Source organism: Muscardinus avellanarius (assembly GCF_963383645.1).
Source record: "Muscardinus avellanarius genome assembly, chromosome: 16".
Classification (NCBI taxonomy): Eukaryota; Metazoa; Chordata; class Mammalia; order Rodentia; family Gliridae; genus Muscardinus; species Muscardinus avellanarius.
In genome coordinates, this window is record NC_137802.1 from 74756382 (window position 1) to 74775327 (window position 18946).

The 18946-nt window shown below is 57.3% G+C and overlaps 1 protein-coding gene across 1 annotated transcript; it reads left to right on the top strand.

Moving 5' to 3' along the window:
- Positions 1-4081: 4081 nt before the first annotated feature.
- On the top strand, positions 4082-18227 carry METRNL (meteorin like, glial cell differentiation regulator; the record flags this gene model as incomplete). The annotated part of the gene is made up of 4 exons (XM_080712351.1): positions 4082-4245; positions 9372-9757; positions 16688-16747; positions 17908-18227. The coding sequence occupies 4 exons, from the start codon at positions 4082-4084 to the stop codon at positions 18225-18227; spliced, it is 930 nt and encodes a 309-aa protein (XP_080568477.1).
- Positions 18228-18946: the final 719 nt, after the last annotated feature.

The following is an 18946-nucleotide window of genomic DNA, read 5'->3' on the forward strand; positions in this document are numbered from 1 at the left end:
AATGATTCTCCATAGAGTGGCTTCGAGTGACGGCCACTCTGTATATAGGCCAGCTGGGGAACACAATTGACAACCTCAGGCCTGGGCATTTTCAGTCTTTGGCCTGTACCTTTAACTCACAGCTGTGGGGGCACAATGGGAGACAGACCCTGCGGTTAAGGGCTCCCTCCCATCCAGGGGTGGGCGCTGTGCACTGGATTGGGAACTGTGTCACCTGAGAGATAACCCCTTCTCAAGTGGCTGAGATGCAGAAGGAACAGACCCCACCACCCCTGGGAACCAGAGTGGAGGGCCTTGTCTGAGCCACGACTGTCAGCACTCACGGGGCCATGAGCACCCTGACATTCAGAAATTATGAGAGATGTCCAATCCCACAGGGCTGCCCTCTACTTGTCTCTTTCTCCAGCTATGGCTCCTCTAAAGTGTGGGAGCTCAAAGTTTATGCTGTAAAGACTCCTGGGTCAGAACGCATGGCAGAGCCTGCAGGTGTCACCCTCATCCCGGGGCGAGGGAGCCACGGCCTGCCCTTGCAGGTCTCAGACCTGGCTGGGCACAGGCAGGGGTGGCAGCAGAGCTGTCTAGGCTGCCCTGGAGAACTTATCACGGATCTGTGCTAGGAGGCGTGTGGTGGGTGCTTCCTGTGTGAATGGCTGGGTGAGAAGCAGTGAGGGTGAGACCGTCTAGCTCTGTGCTTGATCATGGGCCCCCATGTTCGGGGTAGAGAGCATGCAGCTCAGATCTAGTCTCCTCCTCTGTGCTGGGGAGGACAAAGACCTCTCGTGGGGCCGGCTGTCACTACTGAGCCCACCGATGGGGCTCTGGCAGCACAATGGAGGCCCGGGCTCCTTAATTACCCTCATTCAGAGTGAGGAAGTGTCACTGTAGTGTCCCCTGGCTCCACAGACTCCTTGATAAGGGAATAACTAGATATAATTCTGGTGGGGCCTCAACCCCTGAATCCTGTGACTCAGGACCCCAAACCCTTCGTAAATGCTGGGTCAGTGTGGAGCCGGGCCTTTTCACTGTGGGGCCAGAGGGTACTGCTGATCCCCTTTTTAGGGTTGGCTCCTGTGGGGCCAAAGGGGTACTGTTGATCCCCTTTTTGGGGTTGGTTGTGGTCCCTCCTCCACAGAACCTCCCAAAGAGACCACCCTGGAGAAATCAGGCAGGGGCTGGTCAGGACCCTTGTCCGTTCATTGCCAACCCCTCAGGGCCTAAGGGTGAAAGGGAAGAGGGATTGGAAGGCAGCCTCTGTCAGCCTGGTCCCACCTCCTGTCCCCAGGAGCCTGACATTACTGGCCTCCAGAAGCCCCGTTTACAGGAACATTTCTTATGTAGGTGGTTTTCTTGGATGGGCCAGGACAGGGGTCAGCAGAGGTGCTCAGGAAGCCTGAAGGGTCCTGGGACAAGAGCCTTCCTAGGAGCCAAGAAGGTACAGGCTCCTGGTGGCAGCTTGGGGCCTGTTCTGGTACCGTTCCCCCTAGGTGGCCACTGGGTCAGGAAAACAGAAATCTGGAAATTCCTGCTTCAGGGATGCTCCAGGGAAAGCCTGTGTCCTGGAAGGCAAGGCCTGGGCTCCTTCCCAATATCCTACGGGATTCTTCCAAGAATCTTGCCAGGCAAATGTTTGTTCTTACCCTAAAGTTCATTTTAAAATTAGTATGTATTGCCGGGCGTGGTGGCACCCGCTTGTAATCCCTGCGCTTGGGAGGCAGAGACAGGAGGATCGTGCAGGTTCAAAGCCAGCACGCTGGCTTAAGAGACCCTGTTTCCAAATAAAATATAAAAATACCTCTGGGAGTGTAGCCCAGAGGTAGAAGGGCTTCCAGGAACCCCAGTACCACCACCAAAAAAAAAAAAAAAAATTAGTACATATTACTTTTTAGCTAGACGTGGTGGCACACGCTTGTAATCCCAGTACTAGGGAGGCTAGTACTTTTAAGGGGGTTCTGGGGATTGAACCCAGGGCATTCTACCATCAAGCTATACCCATCCCTATTTTTTAAAATTTTGAAACAGGGTCTCACTGAGTTGCAGAGCCTCACTAAGTAGTTGAGGCTGTCCACAAACAGTGATCCTCCTGTCTCAACCTCTCAAATTCTGGGATTACAAGGGTGCACCACAACACCTGGCTAATACATATTACTTTTTAAGTTTATAGAAAAACTGATCAGACTGTAGAGAATTCCTCAATATGCCCTTTCCCCACCCAGTTACCTGCTGATTAACGTCTTACATTAGAGCCTGTATGTGTTACCATCAGTGAACCAATACAGATACACTGTTAAGTAAAAGCCAAAGTCTATATTCCATTTTTCCCTTGTGCACTGTGCTCCACCCTCCCACCCTAGTGTCAGGGCAGTCCCCTGGGCACAGCCTGCCCTGGGAAGGAACCAGCTTCAGCCCCAGCCACCAAAGCAGGTCACTGCAGGCTGATAGCACTCAGGTTCACATTGGACCCTGCCCCTGCCCCGCTCCACTGTGCAATGGTCTGGCCTCTGACAAGCTGTGTGGTCCTTCCAGGACGATTGGGGCCTGGTGGGCTGTGTGCACACAGCTTACTCAGCCCTGCAGAACCCTGGGCATGGGGGCTGCTGGCAAAGAAAGTGGGTGCTTTCCAGACGTGTGGCTACCGGCTTCTTTCCACAGCAGGCTGGTGGTTCTACTTCCCGTTTTCAGCACTTCTGCACCTTGTACCTGCAGTGCTGGGGCTGGCACCTGCACTCCAGGGATGTGCGGGTGGGTGGAGCAGCACAGGTGTGTTCCTACAGCCGCAAACCCAGCCTTGAGTCCTGGGATGACATCACTTTATGTGCTGGGCAGGTTCCTGGCTCTAGGTCTTTGGTTGGACAGACTGCCCTGCTCCACTCCAGGGTTGCTCTAGACAGATCCCTGGACTGTAGGAGGTTTCCAGTTCCTCAGGCCCTCCCCTTTCTCAGCACTCCTGAGCTGTCTCGGCTCTACAGGTGGTACCAGATATTTCAGTCCAGCAGACTCATTGGGGGTGGGGTGGGCATTTGTCCACAGACAGTTTGGGTTGTCAAACTGAGATGTCAGACCTGGGATGAGATGCTAACATCTAAAACAGGGGTCAGGATGCTGCTAAGATCTTGCAAAGCATAGGATGCTCTCCACTGCGAAGCACCCTTCATTCAGCGGCAAACCTCACCTGAGGCTGGCCAAGCTGTACCAGGGCCCCGGGGTGGGGCAGGGCAGAGACAGGGGCTGCCTCTCCTCTGGGCGCCAGGGCTTCTTCAGGGATAGCACACCCAAAGCCTTTCTGGGGAGTGAAAGCTCCAGAGTGCGCCCTGCTCGACAAAGAAGTCAGGCAGAAGCCAGGCCATCCCCTCCACGAGGTGCGGCCCCGATAAAGTTCAAGCCTCTGCCAGATACAATTTCTGCGGGAGGATGAGGTGCCAGGAATTTCCCCAGAGAGCCAGCGGCTGGTGAGGCGCTGGGTCACATGGAACCGGCCCGGCCGGCACTCGGGCTGTCGGTGGAGGAGGCAGGGTACCGACACCACCAGGGTGAAGGGAAGACTGGCGGCTGGCCAGGCGCTCCGCTGTGGCACGCTCTCGGGGTCTCGGGGTCTCACGCCCCTGTTCCATCTCCGCCGGCCAGGCCTCCGTGCCCCGGCCTCCACGAGTCTCCTGGGACCCTTCTCCCGGCCTCCTTTCCGCGGTGGCCGGGCAGTCCCGCAGCGTCTCGGGCGCCCGGAGGTGCTGCCCACCGGGCGGGGCGGGGCTTCGGAGCGGGGCGGGGCGCGGGCCGGACACCGGGAGGGCGGAGGGGCGGGGCCGGGGCGGGGAGTGGGCGTGGCCAGACCGCCCCGCAGCGGAGCGGGGATCGCGGGGCGGCGGACTCGCCAGCTCAGAGGCTCGGGCGGCGGCGGCGGGCGCGCATCTCCGCGGCGGCTCCTGCGGCTCCGGCGGCCCGGGGCGGGCCGGGATGGGCGGGCGGCCGCGCGGGCGGCTCGGGGGGCGCGCGACGTGACCCGCCGGCACCGGGGCCGTCCCGCCGGCCGCGGGTCGGGGTCTGCTCGCTGGGCGCGGGCGCGGGGCCGGCGCCGACCCCGCGGAGCATGCGGGCAGCCGCGCGGGCGGCCGGGGGGCGCCCGGGGCAGCTGTGGCCACGGCCCCCCGCCCCCGGCCCGGGCCCGCCCCCGCCGCTGCTGCTGCTGCTGGCGGTGCTGCTGGGCGGCGCGGGCGCGCAGTACTCGAGCGACCTGTGCAGCTGGAAGGGGAGGTGAGTGCCGCGGCGACCCCGGCCCCGCCGCCGGGCCGGGCGGCCCCTCGGCCCCGCGCCCCGAGCCGGCCGGGCGGCCGCTCCCTGGCGAGTCCGGCGCCCCCGCCCCGCCCCCGGCCCCGGAACAAAAGAGCCCGGGCGTCGGGGTCGGTGGGCGCCCGCGGAGGCGCGCGGCGCGGGGCGAGGGTCCCGCGGGCTGCAGCGGAGCGGGCCGGGCCGCGCGGCACCTGTGCGGCCGAGCCCCCCGCCCCGCCCGTGAAGGTCAGGCCGCCCTTGGCAGCCGCGGCCCGGCCATCCCGCCGACCCCGCGGTCCGCGGCGGCCGCGGGGGATTTTTATTTTTATTTTTTTAACTTCGTGTGACAGGCAGGGAGGGGCGCCAGGCACAGTGCGCGCGGGCGGCGCGGGGGCCGGGACTCGCACTCGGCGGCCGGGCTCCGCTCGCCCAGCACTTGGTGCCTCGGGAGTTGCCAGTTCAGCAGTTTGCGGACCGCGCGGCGCGTCTGGTCCTGAAGGCTGGGGCTGGGGCTGGGGCTGGGGCTGGGGCTGGGGCTGGGGCTGGGGCCCCACGGGCGCGCCCCCGCGAGCCCGGGCCTCCAGCGGGGGTCACGGGCGACTTGGTGAGGCCGTTTTTCCGAGAAGGTTGGGGGTTGAGCTGGTGCTTCTGGCCCTGCGTCAGCAGGGCACGGCTGGTCATCTTGCACTCGGAGGGCACTTAGTTTTCTGAGGAAACCACAATGACTGCAATCAACACTGCCTCCCCGCCTGCCAAGGGGGTTGGCCTGGAAGATTGGCCCCCGGCTCTTGAGACCTCCAGGCACTGCCGGCAGGGCCACTGAGAGTTCTGCCTCTCTCCCCAGCAGCGAAACCCCCCTGCCTGCGGGGGCAGGAGCAGAGCTGAGATTGGGGCTGAGGGCCGCTGGAGCTTTGGGGGAGGGCTGGCGGGGGAATGCTGGCGCCAGCGCGGAGCTGGCTGGGAGCCTTTGGTGCTGAGATCTGCTGGTCTGCCCTCTCCCTGGTCATAGTAATTAAACTCCCAGCTTCAGCGCACCCCAACTGAAGGCCGTGGGTGTCTCGCTCTAGCAGGTCAAAAGCAGATGCCCAGTCCCTGTCCTGTGAACCTGAGTTTGCAGATGGAGACCACCTCCTTTCCAGGTTCTCAGAGGACTGTGCCTGAAAGGGCCACGTTCTCTGGAGCCCTGGACCCTGGGAAGCTCTGGACAGCCAGTGCCTCAAGCAGGGCTTTGTGTGGAGGAGGTGTGTCTGCACCAGCACTGTGCATCCTTCTGCTGCCTGGAGGGGCAGGGACCCTGCCAGGCCCTCCTCCCTGCTCCTGGTCTCCGATGCCTGGGGCGGCCCTTCTCCTAAAGACACAGTCCTGCTGGGGGCCGCTGTGGCACCTGGAGAGGAGACAGGCCAGGCCAGATCTGGAGCACAGATAAGAGCCTCCTGCCTTGTAATCACTTATCAGTGTACTTCACACATCAGCTGGTTTACTGGGAAGTGTACTGGGTTGCACACTAAGTCCTTTAGGAGCTACCCAGAAGGCAGGGTGGGCCTCCGAGATGGGCTGGTGAATTCTGAGCCTTCCTAAGAAGGAGCACTGGCCACGCACATTTGATGCTCAAATGCTTCTGAGTGTTTCCCAGCAGACAAGTTGGGGGTTCTGTGCACGAGGCAGGAGCAGCGCCCTGACCTTTATTAGCCAGGGACCATAAAGGTGGACCATGAACTTTCCATCCACTGCCATCCGGGCACAGCAGGTGCGGCCACACCTAGGCTGTCTCTTGCAAGGTGGGGAAATAAAAGGTAGCCCCGTCAGCAGAGCCTGCAGATTTCACCCTTGATCCAGAGCCTAAAACGACTTCAGTCAGTCACAGACTCATCTTGTCTGGTGGCTGGAGTTCGCAGCTGAGAGTGGCGAGCAGGTGGACCCACACCATTCTGGTGCAGGCTCTGCTTCCTTCAGCAAGTCCTCCCATCAGCCTGGGATTTACCTGCTTTCCCATAAAGATGTCCACAAGTGTGTTCATCTAGGTAGTGACCCTCGCTGGCTTAGAAAACATTAATTCAGCCGGGCGTGGTGGCGCACGCTTGTAATCCCCGCACTTGGGAGGCGGAGACACGAGGATCGCGCAGGTTCGAAGCCAGCTGTGCTGGCATAAGAGACCCTGTTTCAAAAATATAAAATAGGTCTGGGAGTGTAGCCCAGAGGTAGAAGGGCTTCCAGGAACCCCAGTACCACCAAAAAAAAAAAAAAAAAAAAAAAAAAGAGAGAGAGAGAGAAAAGAAAAGAAAAGATTAATTCAGCTAATCCATGATCAGGTCAGCCCTGTCAGGCTCATTAAGTAGACTGGAACCAACCCGTCCACATCCTGTAGCTTTATCACAGCAGTGGGATGATGCAGTTTTTGGTTCTTGGAGTTGGTGTGGCACCTCTCTCTCCTGGCGTAAAATGCCATCATCGGTGACCATTAAAGATGTGTTCATGTTTCAGTGGTGCTGGATATTTGTTTTTTGTTTTGTTTTGTTTTGTTTTGTTTTTTTTTGGTGGTACTGGGGTTCCTGGAAGCCCTTCTTCCTCCGGGCTACACTCCCAGACCTATTTTTTATATTTTTGAAACAGGGTCTCTTACGCCAGCACGGGGGGCTTCGAACCTGCGCGATCCTCCTGTCTCCGCCTCCCAAGCGTGGGGATTACAGGCGTGCACCACCACGCCCGGCGGTGCTGGATATTTGGAGGTGGGAGTTGTGGGGCACCTGGTGTCCCTGCAGGAACCAGTGGGGATTTGGCTTTGACTTTGCCACAGGCCCCTGAGGTATAGACTGAGGTCCTTCAGCGTGACTGCCCTGGTGTTGGTTTGTCCAGATGGGTGCCTTACGTTCCTGGTTCTAGCATGAAAGCTCTCATGCAGAGCACCTGATTTGGATCCCATTTGACCTTGACTTTTTTTGTGTGCATACTGAGAATTGAACCCAGGGCATTCTACCTCCGAGCTGCATCCTAACCCCTTTTATTTTGAGTTAGGGTCTCACTAAGTTACTGAGGCTGGCCTCAAACCTGGGATCCTCCTGTCTCAGCTCCCCAAGTACTGGGCTCACATCAAGGTGCCTGGTGACCTTGACGTTTTAGGAGCTCTGTGGTCTTGGAATGGGAATAGACTCTGCTCTGGGCTAGTGAGGACACCAGAAAAGGAGGAAACAGGCATCTCATCTCTTGTAGGTTCACCTTGGTTTTATTTCCTTCTGATTAGATGGAGCCAGGTAGACGTCACAAGATACTCATGGCTGCAGGTGTGGGCTGGACAGCAGCCTCAAGACTCAGGTCCTTTTTCCCCCCAAGGATGGTGGGTTGGCCACCTGTCCCCTTGGGGGTTCCTCTGCCCTGCCCGAGTTGTGGGTGGAGGTGGGATTCTTTTCCCCCTGCACAGATGGCCATGATGCTCTAAGGGTGCCAGAGTCCCTCATTCTCCCAACCCTCACGACCACCGGAGAGAAGCAAAGCCTCAAACTGGGTGATTTATGTGCGAGAGAGAGAGAGTTAAGGATTGTGCCCGAGCCTCGGGCAAGGGGCAGCTGCCCCTTGATGCCAGAGATGGGAGGAGGGACATGACAATTAGGTTTGCTTTGGCCGTGTGGGGACAGGGCTGATTATAGCCATGTGTCAGCCACTCACCATTTAGTCTAATTTCCACGTTGCACTGTAATTATGCCCATCCCTACATAGGTGTCAGATGAGCTTGTGTGTTTTATTGCCTGTAATTTGTAAGTTTGTTCTGCATGTGCGGCCTTGGTAGCTGTCTGAGCCAGGCTGGCTGCTCATGACCCAGGGCCTTGTGGGGGTGGGGAGCAGGTCGGAGGGCTTTCACCCTCCATGCTACCCTCTGATGTGGTCTGCTGGGTGGCTGTGCAGCCCCAGCCTGCAGCCAGCCGTCATAGCAAAAGTGAGGTTTTGGGGGCCCCAAGCGTGAGTCACCCGGCAGTAAATGCGAACCATATGTTATGCCTCTCTGCAGAAAGGGTTTCTGGTAACTCACTCAGGCCAGGGCTCTGGATATAGTGTTGTTTGTTTCACATAAAAATCCCAAGAATGTGGGTGAACCTGTCTGAGATCTGATCGTAACGGAATTTCATGTAATAAAACACTTATCTGAAGTCATTGTCTTAGTTAAAGGCCCACTCGTGGTCATGACGTCACCTTTAGCAGAAAGCTGGCATTTACATTAAAGTTTTGAGCAGCAGAGACTTTAATGTTCTCGATGGTTTCAATTTCTTGCAAACAGAACTGCCTTTCTCCGGGCCTGCCTCCGAGAGAGCCCAGCACCCTTTGCTCACCTTCCTAGTTAGCCTCGATGGGGTGAGACACCTTAGGATTCCCCCTGGGCGGGCATCCACTATTGGCCCTTGCAACTCCCTGGCTCACTCTGGAGAAATTTCTTTTGCTTTTATAGTGGATCTTGCTTTGTGACTTTTTTGCAGTACTAGGGACGGAACCCAGGAGCATTCTCCTCCAAGCTATACCCCAGCCCTATTTTTTATTCTTTATTTTGAAACAGGGTCTCACTGAGTTGCAAGCAAAGGGCCTCACTAAATAGTTGAGGCTGTCCTCGAACCGTGAGCCTCCTGTCTCAGTCTCCCGAATGCTGGGATCACAAGTGTACTGCCACCACGCCCCGCTACTTTGTGACATTTGAGTTTGTTTCAGAAAATGCAATTGGCCATGCAGGGACTTTAGGCTTGGGTATGAATGAACAAGCAGTCAAATAATCACCTTCATGCTGGGGCTCTCACTTCCTATGACTCCGGAACCTCCCTGGCTCGGGAGGCCTCTGAGACCTAGGTGCGTGTGGCCATGGAGGCTGGCAGGCACTGAGTCTCAAGGGGTGCAGATGCTGGGGCAGAGCCACCTGCGCTAAGCAGAGCTGTGGCCCACTCACCCTGGCCTTGGGAGGCCCACTGGGAGGAACTGGGAGGGGAGAGGCCAGCAGAGGGGCTTCTGGGTACTGTCTCTCCATAAGGGTGGACCCCATTGGACGGGCTGTGGGCTCCTGAGCAGTGACTAGTGTGAACTGGCCTTCCCAGGCTGGGCTTCTGGGCTCTGTCTGACTCTCTCCTCCCCCCCCGCAGCGGGCTTACCCACGAGGCGCACAGGAAGGAGGTGGAGCAGGTGTACCTGCGCTGCTCAGCGGGCTCCGTGGAGTGGATGTACCCGACGGGGGCTCTCATTGTCAACCTGCGGCCCAACACCTTCTCACCCTCCCGACGCCTGACTGTGTGCATCAAGCCCTTCCCGAGCTCCTCCGGGGCTAACATTTATCTGGAGAGGACTGGAGAGCTGAGGCTGCTGGTGCGGGATGGGGCCAACCCACCCGGCCGGGTGCAGTGCTTTGGCCTGGAGCAGGGTGGCCTGTTCGTGGAGGCCACGCCACAGCAGGACATCCGCAGGAGGACCACAGGCTTCCAGTACGAGCTGAGCAGTGGGCACAGAGGCCTGGGCCTGCACGTGCTGTCTGGTGAGTGGCCTGAGGCTGGCATGGGCTTCCTTGGCACCAGTAGGGACCTCTGGTACCCCCACCTCTGTGAAAATGCTCCCTGTGGCCTGGGTGTGGCATACCACTTAGCTACTTGTGGCCAGGGACTCCAAGAGTCCCCTGTAGACAGCCCCCCAGGGGCTGTGACGTATGGGGTGTTGGACCCCCAAACCGAACCACCTTTGAACACCTTTTCACCCCCGAGCCCCAGGAAGACACCATCCCTGGTGTATGTGCAAGTCCCTGGGGTCATGAGCCCTGACCTGGTAGGTCAGTGTCTGTCCTCTGGTAGTATATGTGGCGTGAACTCAATACCCTGAGGGTGGTTTTGGGTCCTGCTTCTAAAAGGTGGTCATAACCCCTTTGAGATGAGGCTTTTACCCTCAGACTGCCCACGAACTGGCCGCTGGCGTGGATATTTGCTGTGTCCTGAAACGGAGTTTCAGGTGGGGGCTGAGGTTGGCTCCTGGCTGGGAGCTGTGCAAAGCCATAACTAACATCTTAGGAAGTGGGGGGGAGCCTGGGTCCTGGAGATGTTTTGTGGGTGGACATTGGTGAGACTGACCGCTTGAGGCCTCTGTGGAGGGCAGGCCGGCTTGGATCCTGGGAACAGAGGCAGGGACTTCACAAAGAGGTTCCGATGTGGAGAGGAGAGGCCAGTGAGCAACAGGAGGCGGCTGTGGACACCGCGGGGACAGCCAGGTGTTCCCCAGGTGTCCTGACACACCTGACACACCAGGTGTGTCGGGACACTATTCTGGGAGGGCTGCCTCCCAGAACAGTGCGACAGCTTCGGGGTGGTGCGAGTCCTCCCGGGACAGAGTCTGACAATGTGGGGACCCAGGAGAGGTGCTGGGCAGAAAGTCTCTGAGAGGGCCAGATGAGGTGTGACAAGCAGGGTGGGTGCTGCTGAGGCCGTGGGCTCAGATTTGGGTTCTTCCTTCTTCTGAGACAAATGAGTGCTCTCCTCCGATGGCAAGCAGGTAGTGGATGTGTCAGGCATGGTGGGCAGTGCTGGCCTCAGGGGAACTCTGTGGACAGATGCCAAGGAGAAGGCCTCAGGACCCTGCGGTGGGTGGGCAGCTCCCACCCTCATGCTGTGAGCAGGCAGGGTCTGAGTTTTGGGAAACCTGGGCCAGCAGTTGTGGTGGGTGGGATTGCTGGGGAGGGATGCCACCTCCCTCTGGGGCCCTGGAGATAAACTCACTATAAAACAAAACCCAGCCTGGCACGGTGGCTCACTTCTGGATCCCAAGTACTTGGGAGGTTGAGGCAGGAGGATTGCAAGTTCAAGATCAGCCTGGGCAACTAAGCAAGATCCTGTCTCAAAATAAAAATAAAAAGGAACTGGGAGTGGTGCTCAAGCCTGCAGTTCTCCTTAGGAGCCTGACACAGGAGGGTCGCAGGTTCCAGGTCAGCCTCAGCAACTTAGACCCTCAGAAACTTAGTAAGATCTTGTTTCAAAATAAAAAATAGAAAGGGTTCAGTGGTAGAGTGCCCTTGGTTTCAATCCCCAGTACCACCAAACAAACAAACAAAAAGAAAAGCAACAAACCAACAAAAAATATTAGAACAATCCACAAATTGCACTCCACAGTCACTCTTTCCGACTGAAGTGGCAGCAGGAAGTGCCAGGCCAAATATCAGGAACTTGGAAGCATTCCTTGCGCTGATTAAAGTGTCTGTAGCACATGCCTGTAATTCAGTATTTGGAAAGCCAAGACAGGTGATCACAGTTTGGAGGCCAGCCTCGGCAACTTAGTGAGACCCTGTTCAAAATAAAAAATAAAGGGCTAGGGTTGTAGGTCCGAGGTAGAATGCCCCTGGGCTCAACCCCTAGTACCAAAAAAGAAAAAAGTAAAAGAAAAGAAAAAAATCCAACAACAGAAAACAGTGTCTGCTGGTCTTGAGGGTGTGCTGCTGGCCACGTGTCCTCTGTGGCCTGGGCTTTGTGCTCCTGGGCAGAGGGGTCCTTAGGCCTTCAGGTGGCAACTGTTCTTGCTGTGCAATCGGATGCTCGCATCTTACAGGCCAGATTCATGGTGCAGCTGAGCTGTTGGTTTTATACTGTGGGATGGCAGAGTTGAGGAGCTGCCGCTGTCTCTGCTTCCCGGCCTGGCAGTGAGGCCTGGGGGTTGGTTGAGCTGCCCCAGATTCCTGTGGGGTCCCTGGGAAGTGTTGGCCCAAGCTCAGGGTCAGTCTGGCCACAGGCCAGATCTCGGCCTTTGTGCACCTTCTGGACTGTGGGTTTCTACACTGGATGTTGGTCAGGTGTACCAAGGCTGTGCTCTGTCTTTTGAGGCAGGTGCTCAGGGTGCCCCCTTGTCCCACAGTGCACACCCTCCTGCCCTGGGGTGTCTGTTGTAATTGACCTCAGAGTGATTCTGAGTGCCCCATAGATGGTGGGGTACTCGGTAGAGGCAGCAACTGTGGGGCCTAGGTGGACAGAACCCAGGCTCAGGTGCATGGGGGCTGCAGGGGCTGGGGCTAGCCTGGCATCCCCCCACGGGAATGGGCTCAGACACCTGCCCCCCTTCTGGAGCAGAGGTTCTGCACCGGGGCAGCACCTCATGGACTCTGGCAGGAGAACAGGGAGGCCGATTGTCTCCTTTCCCTGGGGTATTTGGCTTTCAGCAGGAGACGGGGCTGCTAAGCCTTTAATGCTGAAGGAATGGGTAAGTTCTGGCCATCTGGCAGCAGCAGTGCCATCTTCCACAGACATCTGGCTCCCTCACTTTCTGGCCAGCACTAGGGTCCCCATCTCTCCTGCTCTGCCCTCGCCGTGGCCATAGGAGGTGTGCTAGAAGCTGGGGCCCAGGCAGCTTCAGGCTGAGCGCGCACATGACCTGGCCTCAGCCGTTGTGGTGGAGGCAGATGAGCTTGCCCATCAATCAGAAGTTCAGTTCCTGTAGAACAGAGGTGCCAACTGGAAGCCAGTCAGGGTGTGTGTGTGTGTGTGTGTGCGCCTGCCCCTTATTTCCTACCCAGTTGGTGGTGTGGGTGTGCGCACCCCTCACTTCCTACCCAGCTAGGAAGACACCTGCTGCCACTCATGTGGTTCTTTTGGGAGTGTTTTGCACTTTGGCTGCGAATACATTGTGTTGCATACTTGTTGCGAGGACCAGAGCACAGGGCCAGGCTGCTCCTTCCCCGGTGTGGGCAGGGTGGTCAGGCAGGAGGTGACCCCAGCTGTGGGGGACCCAGGACAGGAAGGACTGCTCACCCTGTGCCTGCCACCTCTGAGGGGCTTTCCTGGGCACCTAAGCAGCATGGCCCTCTCTGACATCATGAAGCTTGGCTGGCATCAGGCAGACACACAGCTAACTATGGATGGACGCTCCAGGCGAGGGGCGGGCGGGGCTGTCTGGGCCGCCCTCCCTGGGCTCAGCCACCTGGGGGAACAGGCTTCTCCAGCGGGTGGGGCTGTGGGGGTGGCTGGCGAGGGTGGGACTCATCTGGTTCCAGGAACAGGTGCAGCTGGGTGGGTCTGGATTCTGTTCTGTTCCTTCAGTTCTCAGGACGCCATATCAGATATGAGCGTGGCCTCGCCTGTGCCCTGGGTTTGGGCCCTTCAGTGAGCATTTTAAACACACAGCTGCTGGTTGTGAGAGTAAGGTCACAGGCAGGGCCGCAGCTTCAAGCCACGCTTCCCACCCCTTTAGAACCCGCTGCTCTTGATGAGCCTGAAAAACCAGCCCGGCTCCCAGGAGCTGCAGCCGCGTCAGGAGCCTCAGGGTTTGGGGGTGGCTTCAGTGGGCATGAGGGTTGCCCTCAAAGTCTAGAGTAGGAAAGGAATACCATCGCTTCCCAGAAACAGAGAGGCTGAGGGCTAGAGCTTTCAGACTCTTCTCATGTCTCTGGTCATTTATCTTCTGGCCTCAGTGGCCTTTTTCGGGCTGCCATGCATCTTGCTCTACCTTGGTCCACCAGGCTGTGCTGGGGCTGAGTGCGTCTCCTGGGAGGCTTTCCTTTGGACTGTGTGTGCCCGCCTGGTCATCCTCACTGGGCAGTCCTGCCCACTGGCTGGGCCGGCTGTCATCCTCTGCTACTCCTGTCCACACGGCGATCCTGCCCGCACTGCCATTGCCTCCCACTGTCCTCCCGGTGGCACCTGCTGTCTGGCCTATGTCCTGTTCTCTGTTTATTTTTTCAGTACTGGGGATGGAACCCGGGGGCATTCTACCTCTGAGCTATACCCCAGCCCTATTTTTTTATTCTATATTTTGAAACAGGGTCTCACTAAGTTGCGGAGGGCCTCACTAAGTAGCTGAGGCTGGCTGCAAACCTGCAGTACTCCTGTCTCAGCCTCCCAAATGCTGGGATTACAAGCATGCACCACCACGCTAGGCCCCTTTTTAGTTTTTTATTTGAATCTGAGGGTCTCACTACATGCTGAGTCTGGTCTTGAACCTGTGATCCTCCTGTCTCAGCCTCCCAAGTGCTGGGATTACAAGCCTGCACCACCACCCCTGGCTTGGCCTAGGCCCTGTGACAGGGTGACCTTTCTCCTCATGCAGTGAGTTTTTTGCACTTTCTTGAGTGACTCTAGAGTGTCCACTCCCCTGTCTCATGGGGGTGTCCTTGACCAGCACATTTCACAGCCATTACGAGACCCACTCCAATCAATAATGTTTCCCAGGCTGCACACACCTGTACTCCCAGCATTTGGGTGGCTGAGACAGGAGGATCATAGCTTCGAAGCCTTCGGTGGCCTGGGCCCACTGTGCCTCTAGCTGGGCAGGCAGGCTGCTGGTCACCCATGGAGTGCCCACACTTCTGCAGAAGGGTGGATGTGGCTAGAGCAGCTCCAGTGAGGGCAGGGTCACTGTGCTTTCTCCCTGGATGTTGCCCGAGGTCCGTGGGCAGGTGACTGGTAGTGAAGCTTAGAGACACCACACGGTCAGGCCCAAGACCCTGTCTTGACTCGTGGCCTGGGCCTTCCTGTGGACTGAGGTGTCTGCCTTCTCAGGGGGTCTTCTTGCTTCAGCTTGGGGAGCTCAGGCCCAGTAACTCTTTGAGGGGTCGCAGCCCCGTGTGTGACCCTGACCCCTGGTCCTGCCCACTCTGCTATCTCTCTTCCTGAAGGGGACTTTCAGTAGGCTGTGGTTGCTGTGGGCTTGATCACTGAGGCTGTCCCACTTGGACAAAGGACCCCAGTCTCGGGTCCAACCCCATGGGCACTGAGCAGGTACTGGCCAGGGTGGAAGGTTCTCCTGGGTCTCCTGTTAATAGACACATTGCTAAATGCATGTCTCTCCACATCTGCACTGCCTGTCACCTGCAGCCTCGCCCAGTGGGGCCCAGTTGGTGGCCAGCTCCCAGCCAGGGTGGAATGCAGTGTGCATAGGGCAGCAGCCCAGCCCTGCAGGAGACCCCCATGGCAGCTTCAGAGCAGGAGGCAGTGACCCCAGAGGTCAGAGGGGGCAGTGACCCCAGAGGAAGGGTCTGCAGTATGAACTAGTGCATGTTACAGGAAGGGCCGGGGCCCAGGCTGGCTGGGGCTGGGGTCTGCCGGCAGCTGTCTCAGGCTTCTTGGGCTCTGGCACAGCATTGCCTGTCAGCAGAAGGTGCTGGAATATGGAGCCAGGTGGGAAGGATCACCATCTCTGGAGGGCTGGGCTGCTGTGGTGCTGGCTGGGAAGATCAGCAGGTGGTTCTTGTGCTGTGGCCTCTGATACCTTAGTGGAAGCAAATGTGTTGACAGGAGGGTAGCCAGGGATCAGTGCTGGGAACCGGGGAGGCTCTAAGCCAGGGCTCCAGACACCCCGGCTCCACAGACATTGTGCCTGTCCAGGATGTCACAGACCCAGGGCCTGGTCTCTGGTCTCTGGTCTCTAGTCACCCTGTGTGTGGACTCCTGGGGCTCTGTGTACCTCCAGAGTCCAGGAACCCAAAGACCTCTCAGAACACCTGCTGGAAACACTCACGTGTTCTCATGTGTTCACAAGTCAGCCCCAGGGTGCTTGTGTGCTGCCAAATCCCCAGCACTGGGGTGGGGGGGGGACGGGGTCCTGTGCAGTTGACAGTCAGGCTCAGCCCAGGGTGGTGAAGGTGGCTGCTATGTGTGTGGAGGCCTTAGCTGCTTCAGGGCCAGGGCACCCCAAGACAAGGGCTGTCCAGAGCATTATAGATTGAAATGTAGAGGAGAAACATATCCTATCTGAGAACCATGGAGTGTAGGGAGGCTGTGCTGCAGGGAGAGCCTGGAGTTTCTGTTTCACCTTTGGGGAAGTGGGGTGAAGGGCATGCTGAGAAAGTGTGCTGTGTAAGTCTGGTTTGGCTAGTGAGGGACCAAGCAGTTCTTGGGCTGAGTTCTTTGGGCTTGGGGGAATTCTGTGAAAGGGCTTGGCTTGAAAGGTTGTCCCAGGGCCAGTGGGCCTGGGGAAGAGACTACACTGATGGCCTCGACCCAAGGCCTCACACCTGCGTCAGGTGGGTGGACACGCCCCATGACCCCTTTGCAGGATTCTGGCCTTGTTGCCATCCAGGCAGCTGCGGGGTCCTGGCAGGACGTGACCTTCCTTTTGGATTGTGTCTGGAAATGGATCTGGGGAGGGATGCATTTTGGTCATGTAGGAACTGCCCAGGGTGGGGGGTGTGATGATGGAGGCAGGCCGACTGGGGCAGTGGTACGACTAACATGGTCTCAGGTTGCTTGGGGTCGACTTTGTGTTTGCACTGAGGGAGTGAGGGTTAATCTGTGGGCTCACTGTTCACGAGGTCCATGGGGGTGGCTGTAGCTTCTCTCCTGTTTCAGTGGGAGGTGATTCAGCTGACCTTAACATGAGCCCTCAAGTGTGGCCGGTGGGAGCTGCAGAGGGTGTGCATCAGCTGGAGTTCCTCAGCACAGCGAGTGCACTGGGGCACGCCCTGTCCAGCTGTGGCCTGACCTGCTCTCTGCTTGCTCCTTAGCTCCATGCCGCCCGTGCAGTGACACTGAGGTCCTCCTGGCCGTCTGTACCAGTGACTTTGGTGAGTACCCCCTTCTTGCCATCTCCGGTGCCTGCAGTTCCTGCCTTTGGCCCCCCGAGGTGACCCAGGTGCAGAGCCTGTGTGTGTGGACATGCCCTTTCCTTGCTCTCCCCTAAAAAGCAGGTGCACAGCATGACTGTTGTCCAGCCTGCAGTACAAAGAGGACCTGCAGTCTGTCAGCACTGGGGATGGCGCCCAGGCCGCTTCTTGCCATTATACTCAGTGTTAGCTCGGCCTGGTGGCACATGCTTTTATCCCAGCATTCGGGAGGCTGAGACAGGAGGATCTAGGTCTGCTGAGAGCCTCGGTTACTTAGTGAGGCCTTTGCAACTCAGTGAGAGTCTGTTTCAAAATAAAGAATAAAAGCCGGGCATGGTGGCACACGCTTGTGCTTGGGAGGCAGAGACAGGAGGATCGCGCAGGTTTGAAGCCAGCCTTGCTGGCTTAAGAGACCCTGTTTCCAAATAAAAATGTAAAATAGGTCTGAGAGTGTAACCTGGAGGTAGAAGGGTTCCATCCCCAGTACCACCAAAAAAACTAAAATATAAAAAGAAAGAATTAAAAATAATAGGGCTGGGGGTGTAGCTAAGAGGTAGAATGCCCCTGGGAGTCCATCCCTAGCACTGCAAAAACAAAACAAAACTAAACTAAAAGCAAAACCCAGTGTTGTTTTGTTTAAAGTTAGGAGCGGTGTTCATACCTGTAATCCCAGTACTTAAGAGGCTGAGACAAGAGGATTGCAGGTTGGAAGCCAGCCTCAGCAACTTAGTGAGACTTTCAGCAATTTAGCAAGACCCTGTTTCCAAATAAAAAATAAAATAGGGCTGGACGCTTAATGAGTGGTCTGTGCATGTACACCTCTACCATCTTGTGCCCTGTTAAAACGTATGGCTATAATACACCAGTTAAAAAAAAAAAGGAAAAGAAATAGGGCTGAGGGTGCACATCAGAGATAGATGCTCCTGGGTTCAATCTCTAGCACCAAAAAAAAGACCCCCAAACAAAACAACAACAACAACAACAACAACAACAACAACAACAACAAACTTTTTAAGAGCCTTTCTCAGTGGCAGAGTTCAGGTTGAGCTCCTGATGGTGAGGTGCAGTGCAGCCCGTGGTGTGTCTGCGACCCCTGCTGACAAGTGTCTCCTCCTCTGCAGTTGTTCGAGGCTCCATCCAGGAGGTCACCCACGCACCTGAGCAGCAGGAGTCCATCATCCACCTGCGTGTGAGCAGGCTTTACCGGCAGAAGAGCAGGGTCTTCCAGCCGTCGCCTGAGGACAGTGGCCACTGGCGGGGCCATGTCACCACGCTGCTGGAGTGTGGCGTGCGGCCAGGGCATGGGGACTTCCTCTTCACTGGGCACATGCACTTTGGGGATGCTCAGCTTGGCTGCGCCCCACGCTTCAGTGACTTTCAGAGGATATACAGGGACGCAGAGGAGAGAGGCCTGAACCCCTGTGAGATCGGCACGGAGTGACTGTGGGGTGCCCTGGTGCTGCCCATCCTCTCCTAACAGGCCGCTGGCTGCCGTGGGTGCTCAGACCCCATGTGGACCACGGTGGGTGCAGGCCAGGCTCAGACCTGGCCCGGTGCTCAAGCTGTGGAGGTACACATCACTCCCACCCCACCAGGTCCCATGCACAGACCCTGGCCCATTGGAAATCCTGTAAAATGCAAACTAAGTTATTATATTTTTTGTAAAAAAGAAATGTGCATAGGAAACCGCTTCCTGTGTCCTGAGATGGCTTGGTATGCCTTTACTGCTGTGTGCCAAATTGTCTGGGGCTGTCACATTGGGCCTGGCGTGTCAGGGAGATGCTGGACGAAGGGCGTGGTGATGGTCAGGAGGCTTCGTGGAAGCCTGCATCCACTTGGAGTCATGACTCCTGTGTTGGGAGTTCAAAGAGCCAAATATGTATGTCTTTTTAAAAGCTTTTTTTTTTTTTTATAAAGAATGGGCTTTACAGCTGTGGCCACTTTGGGCCGCAGGCTGTTTCTGTTCCAGAGAATAAAGACCAGGATCCGACCCCGCGTGGTGTCAGTCTCCACTGCGCGGGCCGTCTCTGGGCTGCCCTGGCCCTGCCCTTCGGGCCCCTCACTTGACATAGGATGCTGCCCTCATGCCTGGCAGGCCACTGTCCCTCCATACCTGCCACTGCTTCCTGTTAGACCAGGTCCTGAGCGCCCGAGCCCAGT